The following is a 14,198-nucleotide window of genomic DNA, read 5'->3' on the forward strand; positions in this document are numbered from 1 at the left end:
CTCCACCTTCAACACAAGGCCACACACAACTGGAGGAAGAACACCTCAGTTTACAACCATACAGCCTTAATACAGAATTTACTAGCATCCAAATCTCCCCACCCCAACTCATCCCAAGTCCATTGCCTCCCTGTGCAATCCTCCCCCTTAATCTGACCCTACTTGTCAAGATTCCTCCCCACCTATCCACTCCACCCTTCTTACTGACCAATCGCAGCCACCTCCTACCTGCATCCACGTATGGCCATCAAACTCCTTCTACCCACCCCCTCCTTGTATTTGTTTCATAAGCCTCTTACCCTCCCCCAGTCCTGAAGGTTTCCAACCTGAAACATCCAGTCCCCTTCTCTAAAGCAGCTTGACCTGCTGTGCTTTTCCCAGTTCCACTTGTTATCCAGCATCTGCACTGTACAAGTATCCACTGACTCTCCAGCATCTGCAGTTCTCACTATTGAGAATTTAAATTAAATACCACTAAATACAACTTAAATTCACTGCAATGGTATAGAACATTCCAAAGACATGCTGAGAGACCTGGAAGTGATATTTCATTTGCCACAGCGTGCCAAAAAAAAAAAGAGACATTATATTGTCATGGACTACAGGAGCAATGATAAATGCTGAGTCAGCCAGTGAAACTCATCTTGAAAAGTAATTTTCAAGTAATTTTAAAACAATTAATTTGAAAAAGAATTCAGTATGCATATAATGAATACACTAATTAGATTCACCACCATTCCTATCTCTGAAAACATCCTAATGTCCTCTGGGTCTTTGGTGATCTCACCTGTAACTTAGGATACATCAAAAGATGCCAATTTCACAAGGGAACATTTTATATGGCAGTAATATTCTTTACAAAATATGAACTAAAACCTTCCAGCCATTTTATTAGCTCTTTCAGAGGTATCACAGCAAGCCAAATATCATAAACTTTCCACTTAAAACTCAAGTCTGGCTTGTACTTTATTTGATGAATTGAAAGTGTAATTATCGTTTTACTTAATCCTATGAGGCCTCCTTTTCAAGATTGCAAAACTGGAGCTCATCATTTATGTCATAAGCGAGACACTGTTAGTCCACAATACCTTTGGGTACATTGTCAGTGTTCCAGGTACAAGGTTTAACTGCAATTTATGGAGACAATGTTTTGAATGGAAATATCACCTCTATCTTGGTAAAACCAAACAGCCAAAGACAAAACCAACATTCAAAGTCCGACTTCAGAACATGCACAAGACTCTCGTTGTTGTATGTGATAGAGTAAACTAACTTGGTCAGTGTACATGGAAAAAAAGCACGAGTCACTTTACTTCATACATTTCCAGAAGAGGCAAGGCACGGTAAGTCACAGAGCCTTGACATCCCAATCGTGTTCAAATTCAAACCACATGCTGAGCAGCGCTTCGAAAGCTAGTGCTTCCAAATAAACCTGTTGCACTATAATCTGGTATTGTATACTTTTAAACTTGGTCCACCTCCACATTTTGACCTGGAATAGCAAACATTTCAAGGAGAGAGAGAGAGAGAGAGATGCCGGAGCTGTCACATTGGACGGGAGAACGCATCTTTGTTTCTCTCTGTGCAAACACCAGATGTACGGAGTAGCTCTTGTGCTTTGTTGCCGTTACAAAGGTATGGCATCACCCGCCAACCTGACGTCCATGTATAGTTCAAAAAAAGTGCAAATGCCAAGTGTAGAAGGGTTCACTTTTAATGATGCTGTTTCGCAACTCCTTGGCCATTGATTTCTTGTTGCACAAGGGGATGGATGATGATCGGGGATGTGGAGTAGAGTTGAACTTAAAATTAGATTAGCCATGATATTATTGAACGGCAGAAGGCTCCAAAGGGGCCGAGTGGCCTTGTTAGTATATATTGAGTGTCCCTTACGGGTGCTGCCAAACGGGCTGTGCGTTTCCAATGTTGAATTTCAGATTCCTATCCAGCAGGAGATTCCAGATGCTGCCCCTCACCTGGTCAACGCCAGCAGCAGGTCGGTCCAGACGCTGACACCCGGCACCTCAAAGTCGCCGTCCTCGGCCTTCAGGCCGCGCAGCGCGCTCTCAGCGGCCTCCCGGGCGGGCGGCGGGCCCCGCCACAGGGCGGCGAAATGCTCCAGCAGCCGGCGCCAGCTCGGCCCCTCGGCAGAAGGCGGCGCCCACTCGGCCCGGGCCGCGTCATAGCGCAGGGCCCGGCCCCAGCGCTGCAGCAGGCGCAGGTAGCGCCGGGCGAAGGGCGGGCTGCGGGCGCTCAGGGCGGCGAGCTGGCTGCACGGGAGCGCGCGGCCCAGGGCGGCGAGCGCGCGGCCGTCTCCTAGCAACCAGTCCAGGGTCCGGGCTCGGGCCTCGCCGCCGCCGCCGCCCTCGACTCCTTCAGCCAGCAGCAAGGCGGCAAGCGGCTGGAAAGCCTCGCCGCCCTCCTCCTCCTCCTCACCGCCGCCGGGGAAGGCCCGTCTCAGAAGTTCCTCGCAGGCGGCCGCCGCCTGCCGCTCCGGTAATTCACCCCCCGCCGCCCTCAGGCGCTCCTCCAGCCGCTCGCGCAATATCTGGCCGCCCGTCTCCGAAACGACACCGCCCGCGGGCTCCGAACCCCAGGCGCACCGCAACAGGCGAGTAGCCGCCTTTACCCGGACGGCCCGCCCCAGCGACGCGGAGAGGGCCGCCGAGCCTCCACCTGAGCCCGCCGATCGGTACCAGGCGGCGGCCCGGTGGAAAGCGGGCGCGGAGGCGGCCGGGTTGTGCAGCAGCGCCCCGCACAGCAGCTCGCCGCCGCGGCCCAGCTCCTCGAAGAGCAGGGCCCGGTACCGCGGCAGCTCGGGGGGAGCCCTCGGCCTCAGGCGCCGCCGCTCTTGCAGCCGCTGCCGAACGGCGGCCCGGGCCCCCGCGCAGCCCGCCCCTTCCAAGCGCCGGCTCAGCTGCTCCAGGTAGCGGGCCCACTGGAAAGCCCGGCTTACCTCCGCATCATCCCAGTCGGCGGCCCACGGGCTGTGCGCCACCGCCAGCACCTCAGCGAACCGGCTCAGGTTCTCCAGCACCGTCTCCATGGCCCTGGCCGGCTGCCGTGACCGTTATCCCGCTGCCCGCCTGGACTTTCAAACCGCGCGCGCTTCCCGCCCGCCCAGCCCTTCAAAGCGTCACTTCCGGTCCTGTCCCACCCATTCACAAGAAGGGAGTTTTAGCTTGGTGGCGTGGTGTTAAAGTTACCATAGTACCAAATAATGATGTGAGTACTGTCTCATGAGAGAGTTTGGTGGTGGACATAACCCAAAGGAAGGAGAAAGTTGAAAAGGACAACCCTTCCTGGTACCTCTGCCCATGCTGTTGGCATCTCTCCATTTCACAAGCCAGCCGTCGAGCCAACTGATTTAGCTGACCTGTGAGATCTCTGGAAACTTTATTGAGAAGGAACATCTTTTATTGTTCAATGCCAAAATAGAATCATTACTGGTGGCTTAATTCAGCTAGTCCCATCTTGGGACAGAAGCTTCTGCAGACTCATCCTTGCGTCTGCTTCTTATTCTACCCAGAGGTATTATCACATACATCTTTCCACCACCTGTAAAATCACTATGACTTTTTAAAAAATCTACTATCCACCGCCTGTAAAAATACTATAGACAATTTAATATTTACATGTAAACCATTAAAAGTGAGAGAGAAGTAGGGAGAGAGAGAAAGAAGCTTGGTGGTTTTCACATGAATTTGCTATCCTTATGCTTCTCTCAGTTAATATCTGTTCATCCCACTGCTCATTTAGAGGTGTGATGACAGGATATTCCTTTATTCAAAGGGTTGTGAAACATTGGAATTCACAATAGATATGCCATCATTAAATATATTTAAGATTGAGATGGACTCTTCCAGGGTATCAGACAATACGGGGAGTGGTGAGAAGTGGAATTCATACACAAGGTCACCCATGATCGTATCAAATTTGTAGCATGATGGGCCATTTGTTCCTACTTCTATTTCCTTTTTTCTTCTGTTTCCCATTCTTGGTAAGTCCAGTTCTTGTTTATGATTTTGATGTTATAACAGTTTTTTGGTAATTCTAATTACCAATTTGTTAAGTATTAATGATGACAACAATGTTCAAAATGCCCAGCATTTCATGCAGCAGCTGTGGAGAGGGAGACAGAGTTAACATATCAACTTGAAAAATATTAACTCTGCTTTTCTGTACAGATGCTGCTTGACCTGCTAACCTTCAGGCTCAAAGTGCTGCCATCATGAGTATGGATCCCAGGGCATACAAGCTCTCGCTGTAATCATGCAATCTGTAACATAGAAGATTGGTAGGTTTACTAAGGTCCTGGCTTTGATGTGTTAAGGTTCTTATTCAAGACGGCTCAGGGATTCTCTAAGGGATGAGAAACTCATTGACAGGTCTGTGCACACTTGACTAATTAAAGTAGGAAACCTTGATCCAGCCAGGCCCAGATAACCTTCCCTTTTAACAGTCCATCATAACGAGGGACTAGTCTAAACTATGTGGGAAAGGTCATGAGGTAATCTTGCTCAGCTAACATGTTTAGTATCATTTTCCTACAAAATGTTTTTTTTCTTTTAAAATCATCTGAGATTCCCAGAATGCAAATTAATTCATAACCTTCCCAGATCTCGAGCTCCAGGGAACAGCACACAAACATTCAATCCATGACAAGCCAGTGTTCACTCAAATCAGATCACAAAGAATTTGTCTTTCCACCAGCTTCCATCCTGTCTGTCTGTCTCTCTCTCTCTGTGTCCCTTGAACCCTTCAGTCAGTAAATGTAATTTACAGAAGAATGTTTTCTGTCTCTCATTCACACATGAACATCTTCCAACTTCCTTACTATGTCAGTTTCAGCCTTCATGTTTTCCAAGCCTGTAAGGGTAATGAGACATTCACAGATGAGGGAGTGGAGCTTCCTAAATTCAAATTTGTGGTATACATGAAAACATATCGGGATAGTTCTATTGCATGCATATTCCACTCAGCTTATTAAATTACGAGTTGTTTTCCTATTGAGTATGAGATTTATTACGAATCTTCGATATAACCAGAATTTTTAGTTCCGCAACATCCCACTGTGAAATATGCACAATCCTCCAGCCCCTGGCATGGGAAGGAAGTACTGCCACACATTCCACAAGTGAACAAATGTTATCACCTTATTTACACCGATCCGTTGACACTAAGAACAGATGTCCCCAATTCTTCTGAACAAATACCCTTCACCACCAGTGGTCAAGCACTTGCCCGCATTTCCTTAGGAGATGTGTAACATCTAAGGCTGCAAGCTTTCTCATTCCCTGCTTTTATCATTTCATGATAACAATGCAGAGTATGCAAGTACAATGAGTCCATTCAGTCCGTTTGCATTTTCAACAAGTCAAGTGCCTCTTCTGGTGAGTCGTCATCCGGAGGACCAGAGTCGGAAAGGTACCTGATTTCCACGTAAAAGTTTGGACATGTAGGTACAGGAGTAAACAAAAGTCAATTAACAAGATTCTTCATTGCCTTAGGTGAAAAACAGTGCATGATCCCTTTCATGTATAAGCGGAAACCAATTTATATTTTGAGAATGAGACGAAGGATTATCCCACAAGTGCGTCCCGCTTGAACCATCCGCACAATGACCATAGCCAGCAGGTAGGACTCCATCCACATGAGTCAGACGATGGTGGGGCAGCTGTCTTCTCTGCGTCTTGACGTGCTTTGTTGATGACATCTGTGTCATTTACAATGTCTTTAGAGAAGTTGTCTATGTAGGTGCAACATTGTGGGCCAATGACAGAACAAATGCCTCCTTTTGCAAAGAGGAATTCTAGCACTAATGGATTCTGAAGCATCATTATCCGGGTCTGTGGTGTAAAATTCCAAGCAGTGGAATGTGTTGAAACGGTTAAAAATTATGTCCCAATACATGTGTGAATCATAATGTAACACATGTATTGGAATTCTAGCACTAATGGATTCTGAAGCATCATTATCCAGGTCTTCTGTAGTTCTTTGTTCATTAGTTTCAACACGTGGTCAGCTGAGTTGGCCAGTCTTTCAACATCGTACACAAGATCGCCTATCTGATCTCGGGCCATCACAACACCCCAGCCAGGAATAGGCCTCCCATCAACCTAGACCATCAGGTTTGTTGATGGAAGAAGTCATGCATGTCTTGTTTTGTTTTTCCTCTCATTTTTGTCCCGTAGCGATTCAGAATATGGTGGGCTTTCCATTCGTCATCTACCTTAGGTATGTTATGGTGGAGGGTAAAAAGTGGTAAGGTGTGCACTGAAGCACAACATCCATACCAGTCATTGGGTAAGTATGGGTAGCCTTGTTTTTGCATAGCCAGTGAAGGCTAAACAGAGTTCCAAAGTCGCACTTCTGTGAGTGAATGATGAGTCCACTCAGAGCGAGGGATGAAACTTGTAAACATTGGGTGTTATCAAAAATTCAGTTTTCTAAGTGTATTAGTGGATAGAGAGTAGGAGTACGACCAATATCTTTTATAACATTTTTACACAGTACATGCTTCACTTGCCCCATGTCGTGGGTACCGAAAGTATATTTCACACAGCGACGTACTACTTCTGGATTAGTGGTGCTGGAAGACCAAGGATGCTGCCTGAACTGCTGTGCTCTTCCAGCACCACTAATCCAGAATCTGGTTTCCAGCATCTGCAGTCATTGTTTTTACTTTGACGTGCTACTTCTACTGAATGAGTTTTGTCATCACAGGTGAGGGGTTGTATAGGTGGGTGAGTCTTATTCATATATTATATATCAGAATGATGGAAGAGTGAGCAGACAAAACATGGATCGGGGTGTTAGCTTGAATAAAGAAACCATTGGCAAGAGAAGGGGGATTAGGGGTGCATAGTATTGTTGGCCTTTCTTCACCTTTCCAGCTTGTCTTGTTAACTACAGTAGCTAGTGATTGCAGAATCTATATAAAGGTATTCCTGCCAGTAGCGATAGGTCAGATCACAGAAGGTTCCGTCAAGAAGGTATAGGTTGATGGTTTCAGAGCAATAAATGCCCTAGGATTCTGTGATTTCAGTACTATGTGTTCAATACTGCAATTCATATGGTTCATTTTGAGAGAGGAACAGGCAAACATTTCAAAGTAACAGTTTTCAGCTAATGGAGTGGGTGAAGTTATGGAATCATGCCATCTTATGACAACTGGCATAGATGTGTTGTGAGGGTGACAATAATGTCGAAAGTGATGTTTGGATATGCAATGTGAATAGCTTAAATGAGTTTCAGCTGGGTAGCTGCATTCATAGCTTCCAACAGTATTGGTACAACTTTCATGAAACTGACAAATTCTTCTTTGTAGGGCAGTGGGGAAAATAATACATTCTGAAGCATCAATGCCATTGCCAGTGTAGCTGTGATTACGTTGGCATTCTACACCTAAATTGTTGGTTTTGTTTCTGCAAGTGACATTGGGCTGACAAGTGGGACATGTTAGTGTTCTCACAATATCAAGGGTAGTATCCAGAATCGCAATAGGGGTAGCAAAACGGGTAGTGGTTAGCAGAGTTAATGTTGTTGTTAGTTTCTGCTGTTTCGTGGTCTTTGGGATTGTCTTGTCATGAGTGGTAGTAACGACGTCAGTGATAGTGGTAGGTGATGATATGGTCATCGGTGTAGGGGGAAGATGGATATTGATGGACATCTCATGGTCTCATTGTTTCAGCATGTGGCATCCTCCGAAGTATCGTTTAGATTGATAAAATCAATTCCCGTGACATTGTTCCTACCAACAAATGTATATACCACCTTAGTCACTTCTCCATTTGATTTATTAGCATTGACACAAATTCTGTTCATACAGTTGCATTGGAGGTTTAGCCAGTCAGAGATATTACAGATGGGCAGATTACATCTGGATGTATATACTTGAGGTGGGTTCTCATCAGATGATTGCACTCATACTCGTACTCTGATTGTGAAGGTGATACAAGCCTGCAATGTCCTTTGTCGACCCATGTTGAACGTCCTTCTACTTTTACTGCAGTTTTCAGTTGTCAGAAGGACTTGATAAGGACCTTTCCCAATTTTCTCAATTAAAGTCTTTCAATAGTACGTAGTCACCAGGGTTGACGTCTTTAAACATTGGACCTCTTTCTTTGACCTGTTGATGATAAGGCTGCAATGCTTTGGTTAGATTAATCAGGTACCTGTGCATATCTTCTGCCATGACATGCATATCAACAGGGTGTTGGGCCATCAATAGTGCAGACCAGATAGTCCTCAGAGGCTTTCCATATACTAATTCAGTCGCCGAGAATTCCATCTTTTTCTGGGTCATGGTTCTCATATTAAAAAGGGCAATTGGAAGTACTTGCAGCCAATTAAGGCCCATTTCCTCTACCAACTTGCTTAGCTGGCCTTTTAAAGTACCATTGGCTCTTTCAACAATTCCCGCAGCTTGGGGACAGTTGGCACAATTGAATCTCTGATTCATATTTAGACTTTTACATAGTTCCTTGTTTAGCTCCGCGCAGAAGTGGGGCCATTTTTGGAAGAGATGGTTGCTGGTATTCCAAACCTGGGTATGATTTCCCTTAGTAGAATTTTACAGGTAGTTTTTGTTGTGCAGTCTGTACAGGGATAAGCTTCAATCCATCTGCTAAATACATCAATAATCACGAAGCAATACTTGTAACAATGGCATCCAGGTAATTCTATAAAATCTAACTGAATAGTATCAAAAGGTGCATTTGGCAAGGGACTTGGTGGACACTTTACTCCTCTCCCGGAATTATGCTTTTGACAAATTAGGCAATTTGCATCTTTTTGTTTTGCTTTTTCTTGCAGGTGGGGATTCCACCAAATTTGGAGAATTCTGTCCACCATTCTCTCCTTACCTACATGCATATGCGTATGAACATAACCAACTAGAAAAGGCAAAAGCGAATCGAGCAGATAAGTCTGTCCTACTGCCGTAACCCAAAGTTCAGTACAACTATTTATGTAACAACCATGGTTCATCTACCTTTGTTTTTCCTCATCAGAGGCGTCCCCCGATGGGTCCTTATTTGCGCTAGGTCAGGCATGATTGGGGTATCAGAAGAGGAAAAAGGAGGATCTTCCTTTGGTCTCCTGTTTGGCATTTGAGTGACCATATCTTTTTGTTCAAAAGCTGCCTTCTTAGCAGCCATGTCAGCAGCATGGTAACCTTTAGTGACATCAGATGCATTGGAAGAGTGAGCGGAACATTTGGTAATTGCGAATTGAGAGGGAAGTTGAATAGCGCGGAGGATGTTAGCAACGTAGGCAGTATTGAGGATGAGGTAAGAAAGTTGTGCTGTTGCCAGAGTTGACCAAAATCATGGGCAGATCCAAAGGCATAGCGGGGGTCAGAATGCATGGTTGAGAGCAAGGAGCTCGGCTTGTTGGGCAGAACAGGGTGAATCGATGGAATAAGTTTCTACCATTTGAGACAAAGTGACAATCGCATATCCTGACATGCATTTGCCCTCTGGAGAGATAGAAGAAGAGTCATCAACAAAAAGTGTAAAATCTGGGTTAAGAGTCTGATCCGTAAGACCAGGATGTCGCCTAGTAACAATGTCATTTATAACAATAGAGTCATGGGGAGGATCGGGCAATTCAAGAGGTTCCTTCTGCAAGAATGAGGCGGGGTTATCTATATTTAAAAGAGAGAAGCGGATTCTGAAGCAACAAGATGACAGCGACTAAGTCAGACCACAGTGAGGTGTTGAATACGTTTAGAGGTAAGCAAAGACACTGCAGAATAGGAAGTGGTCTGACTTCCATGGTTTGATGTAAAGTTATATTAGAGGCAGCCAATATCATGGTATGGATGGCTGGGAGAATCTTAGTGCATAAAGGCATACCTTGAGCAACAGGGTCAAGATTAGTGGAATAATAGCAACAGGGTGCCATGAGTAGCACAGTTTTCAAGGCTGGCAACATAGAGGTGGAAGTCGCCATCATACAAAGGTCAGCCTAATGCAGGAGCTGAAGAGAGGATAGTTTTAAGTTCTGTGAAGGCTTGCTGTTGTTCAGGAGTGAGATCATACTGTTGAGGGGTGTTAGATGAGGACAAGGGAGATAATCTTTGAGGGCAAAATTGGGAATCCGTTGTCGGCAATAATTGACAAGACCTAGAAACGATCTCATCCATTTGGGAGTGGTTTGAGAAGCAATACAAAAAATAGGATCAATATGTTAAGGTGTCAAGTGTTGATCAGATTCAGAGATGAGAGTACCTAGGAATTTGACTTCTTTCTGACTCGTCTTAACCTTACTGGGGGTACAACACAGCCACATTGATGAAGATGGTTCAGTAAGGTAGTGGAGTTAGTGTGATTGGAAGATTTGTCAGGGCTAGCGAGGAGGTTATCAACGTATTGAATTAGGGTAAAGCCTACAGGAAATTCAAGTGATTTAAATTGGGTGTGAAGGGTCTCTGAAAAAACTGAACAAACCCTTGAGGTAGGCAGGTCCACATGTATTGATGGCCCTTAAAAGTGAATGCAAATAGGTACTGGCTATCTTGATGCGACGGAATGCAAAAAAAATACATGTTGGAGATCAACAATAGTAAAATTATTGGCAATTGCTGGGACTTGGCTGAGGATAGTAGCAGAATTGGCAACGAGAGGGTGAAGGGGCTCAACGATTTTATTTACTTCTTGAAGATCTTGAACAGGTCACCATTCAGGACGCCCAGATTTAGGAATCAGAAAAATGGTTATATTGACGGGAGAATGGCATGGGACTAGGATGCCTTGCTGTAAGAAAGAGACAATAATAGGTTGAACGCCAGCTTCAGCTTCTGGCTTCAGTGGGTATTTGGGGTATCGAGAGAAGAGTGGAACTAGGTTTAACAGGAATAGAGATGGGTGGGATTCTAGCAAGGCCCACTTCTGTTTTAGAAGCCACCCAGACTTCAGGATATACTCTGCCCTGCGGGTGGGGGTGGGTGTGATGATGATGAATGTTGCAATGAATTGAATAAGGCTGATCATAAAGTAAGATCGAATCCTGAGCAAGTGTCTGAATATTATGGGAGGTTTGATCAGTCTGTTCAAAAAGAATCTTAGCTACAAAGCCTAGTTCTTTGGCTTGGTGTTCTGGATTCATGTGAGTGGTGACATGAGGGAAATGAAAGGGCCAGCTTTCCAAATATGAGGAGGAACTGACACAAAGAGGGCACCGCCAGCAGGTGAAGTGATCTCACCAATCACCCAAGCATGTTGAAATGTGTGCAGCAAGCGAACAAAGTATTGTTCAATGCTGTGGTCAGTCCCTGAGGGGTCATAAGCAAAAGTAACATGGGAGGTGAGGGACATTATCTAAAGTAGGATTAAAAGTGTGAGGATCCAAATCAAGAGAACACCATTGAGGTGGCTTTGGTTTGATGTTGACGCATTGAACAAAATGAGGTGGATCCTGAATTAGGATACCTTCGTCGTGACATTCAGTAGTAATATGTAGAGGATAGAGGAGATCTCCAGCGGGTAGAGGGATACGTAACCTATCAGTAACAACAAAGTGAAAACAGAGCAAGATACAATTTTTCTAAACCATTCTGAGAGGGACAGTGTATGTGTAACAATTAGAGGAACCATCAAAACCCTTGTAGGGCTTCAACATCGTCTGAGATTTGGAAGTCAAAGGTATTTACAAGATTAGTGGGAAGCGGTGACACAGTGGCTCCCATGTCGACCATGAATTCAATATCATGACCATTAACGTTAAGGGTTAGCATAAGTTCACCCTCAGGGCTAGCAGTAACCATGGGAAGATTCAAGGGAGGATGATAATCTATATCAGGGAGTAAGGTTCAGAAAGCGTTCCGTAAAAGGGGCAACGTGCTTGGGTCCCTGGGGAGGGGGATCAGAAGGTTGCTGGCTTCTTCCATTCCGATGATCAATAGGGGGCTGCCTTCGGAAAGGGCAGTTCTTGGACCAATGTCCTGATTGATTATGGTTGAAGCAAATGTCTGGTCGTTTGGGGGCTCTGGGGAGAGGAGAGGTGGAGAAGAATAGTAAGAGGATGAATAGGGAGTCAGAGGCATCATGAACTATGGGGGAGGGTACGTAGGAGGACCCCAAGGTCCATTGGGATGTTGTTGATATACGGTACTAGTTCTGTTATCTTGCCATACTGAATGACAGTATGAGGGTTCTATTCGATAGCCTAGCTGGCGTTGCGGATGTGAAGATCTATTTGGAATTCTGGTTTTAGGTCTCGCCCCTGCAGTTTGGGCAAATTTGGTCTTGACCTTAACTGTTGAGGCATAACTGTCAGGATCCTTTCGTTCCCAGAAGTAACATACTTCCCGGCTAAATTATTCAACATTGGCATCTTGCCGGTGCATATTATGGGTTTTAGTAGCTTTCTGTACCTGGTCAGAAAGGATGGCATACATAAGGCATTAATTTGGGGTGAGTGTCCTTGTGGGTACTGAGCGTCACCAGAGTAAGGTCCATAGCAGTCCTTAAGCTAGATAAAGAAATCCTTAGCTCCTTCGCTTGAGTGATGTTTGCATTCTCAAGTCAATTGCACGGTGCACTGCTTGACAGAGGCAGGTCATAATCCAATCTGACCTATTAGGTTCACCTGGATGCATAATCATGAGTTGGGTATGATTATTACATTGTAAAATTTACAAGAACTTAGTTAATTTTTCAGGGGAAAGAGCATATTATATGAGGTTAAATAAGTCTTGGGAGGCCGCATTGTAAATGGTCCTAGTCCTATTAATATAAAATTAATAAATCCTACAGGATTCTTTCCATAGTCTGGAGCCTTATTGATAATGCTAGAGAGTTCATGAGGCGTCCAAGGTTCCTAAAGATTAACAAATGGATTTTGTCCTTGATTCTAGGCAAGTGGGTTAGGGTCTCTTCTGGCTGGGAAATTTGCCCTTGGCCATTTTACATCAGGGTGAGTGCGAGGATTAACATTAAGGTTCCTAAACATTGATTATAATTCATCAATGTCGTCAGGAGTCATTTGTGGTGGGGCAGTGACACTCAAAGGTGCCTTCTGAGTGTTCCCTTCATGTCTTAGTTGATTCCTAGTGCAGGTGGCAATGAGATTATGGTAACCTTGATCATCCGAATTCTCATTATGCTGGACAGGAGAAGTAAATGAGGAAAAAGCGGTATGGGCCTTGGCACGTTCATTCTCAGAATAGGAAGGGGGGGGTTTCAGGTGCTTTCGTTTCGTAGCACGTGCTCGCTTTGGTTATACTATGGGTGGGGTTTCGAGGAAGTCCCTTTTGGGGAACCGGAAAAGGTCGGTTGGAGAGGGGCCATAATAAAAGCGCCAGAGACCCGGGTTCAATTCCCGACTCAGGCGACTGACTGTGTGGAGTTTGCACGTTCTCCCCGTGTCTGCGTGGGTTTCCTCCGGGGGCTCCGGTTTCCTCCCACAGTCCAAAGATGTGCAAGTCAGGTGAATTGGCCATGCTAAATTGCCTGTAGTATTAGGTAAAGGGGTAAATGTAGGGGTATGGGTGGGTTACGCTTCGGCGGGTCGGTGTGGACTTGTTGGGCCGAAGGGCCTGTTTCCACACTGTAAGTAATCTAATCTAATCTAATCTAATCTAATCTAATCTAATCTAAAAAAGATCTCCTCCTCTGAATCTTATTCAAACTCTTCGCTTTCAGGTGAATCAATGTCCTTTAATAATTGGTCTTTGGGATAGGTTGGATGTAAGAAGTTGTCCTTGTTGTCCGTCTGGTCCTGCATGGCTCCAGCTTCTGTCTGCTTTTTATTTACCGGTTTCCCTTTTCTTTGGAGCCCCTGAAATTTCAGATTATGTTATGGTTTTCTGCCTTCTTTTTTTTTCTCTAGCCAACATCAATTCAGTTTTTAAATCGTGCTTCACACTTGCTTTTTAGTTTTGTCCAATCTAATACAAATCCTTCCTCAGTTAATGGACTGATACCCCTTTTAATACGGTTTTGTCTCCATGATGATTGCATGAGTTTTTTCCATTTTTCTTTTGCTACGTTTTTCCACACTAATATGGTTTCTTTCATTTTACTCCCACAACCTTTTTTCCATATCTCTTGTTCAACTTGCATAAGTAGATTTAGATCATGTGTGCCTCCCAGAGGCCAGTCCATATTCTGTTGGGCAGCTGCACCAATATTCCTCTGAATTGTTTCTCATAATTAGGATGCGTACTTACTGTCTCTGTTAAGGGACATTTG

The 14,198-nt window shown here is 44.9% G+C and overlaps 1 protein-coding gene across 1 annotated transcript; it reads right to left on the reverse strand.

The window, feature by feature from the left end:
- Nucleotides 1-1,526: 1,526 nt before the first annotated feature.
- On the reverse strand, nt 1,527-3,286 carry fancf (FA complementation group F). The gene has a single exon (XM_043705412.1). The coding sequence runs from the start codon at nt 3,044-3,046 to the stop codon at nt 1,973-1,975; it is 1,074 nt and encodes a 357-aa protein (XP_043561347.1). The 5' UTR covers nt 3,047-3,286; the 3' UTR covers nt 1,527-1,972.
- Between the last annotated feature and the right edge of the window lie 10,912 nt (nt 3,287-14,198).

This window comes from Chiloscyllium plagiosum, chromosome 16 (assembly GCF_004010195.1).
Source record: "Chiloscyllium plagiosum isolate BGI_BamShark_2017 chromosome 16, ASM401019v2, whole genome shotgun sequence".
NCBI classification, from domain to species: domain Eukaryota; kingdom Metazoa; phylum Chordata; class Chondrichthyes; order Orectolobiformes; family Hemiscylliidae; genus Chiloscyllium; species Chiloscyllium plagiosum.

What these genes read in the sequence shown, in the direction of transcription:
- fancf (XM_043705412.1), bottom strand. Translation starts at nt 3,046, where the DNA reads ATGGAGACGGTGCTGGAGAACCTGAGCCGGTTCGCTGAGGTGCTGGCG.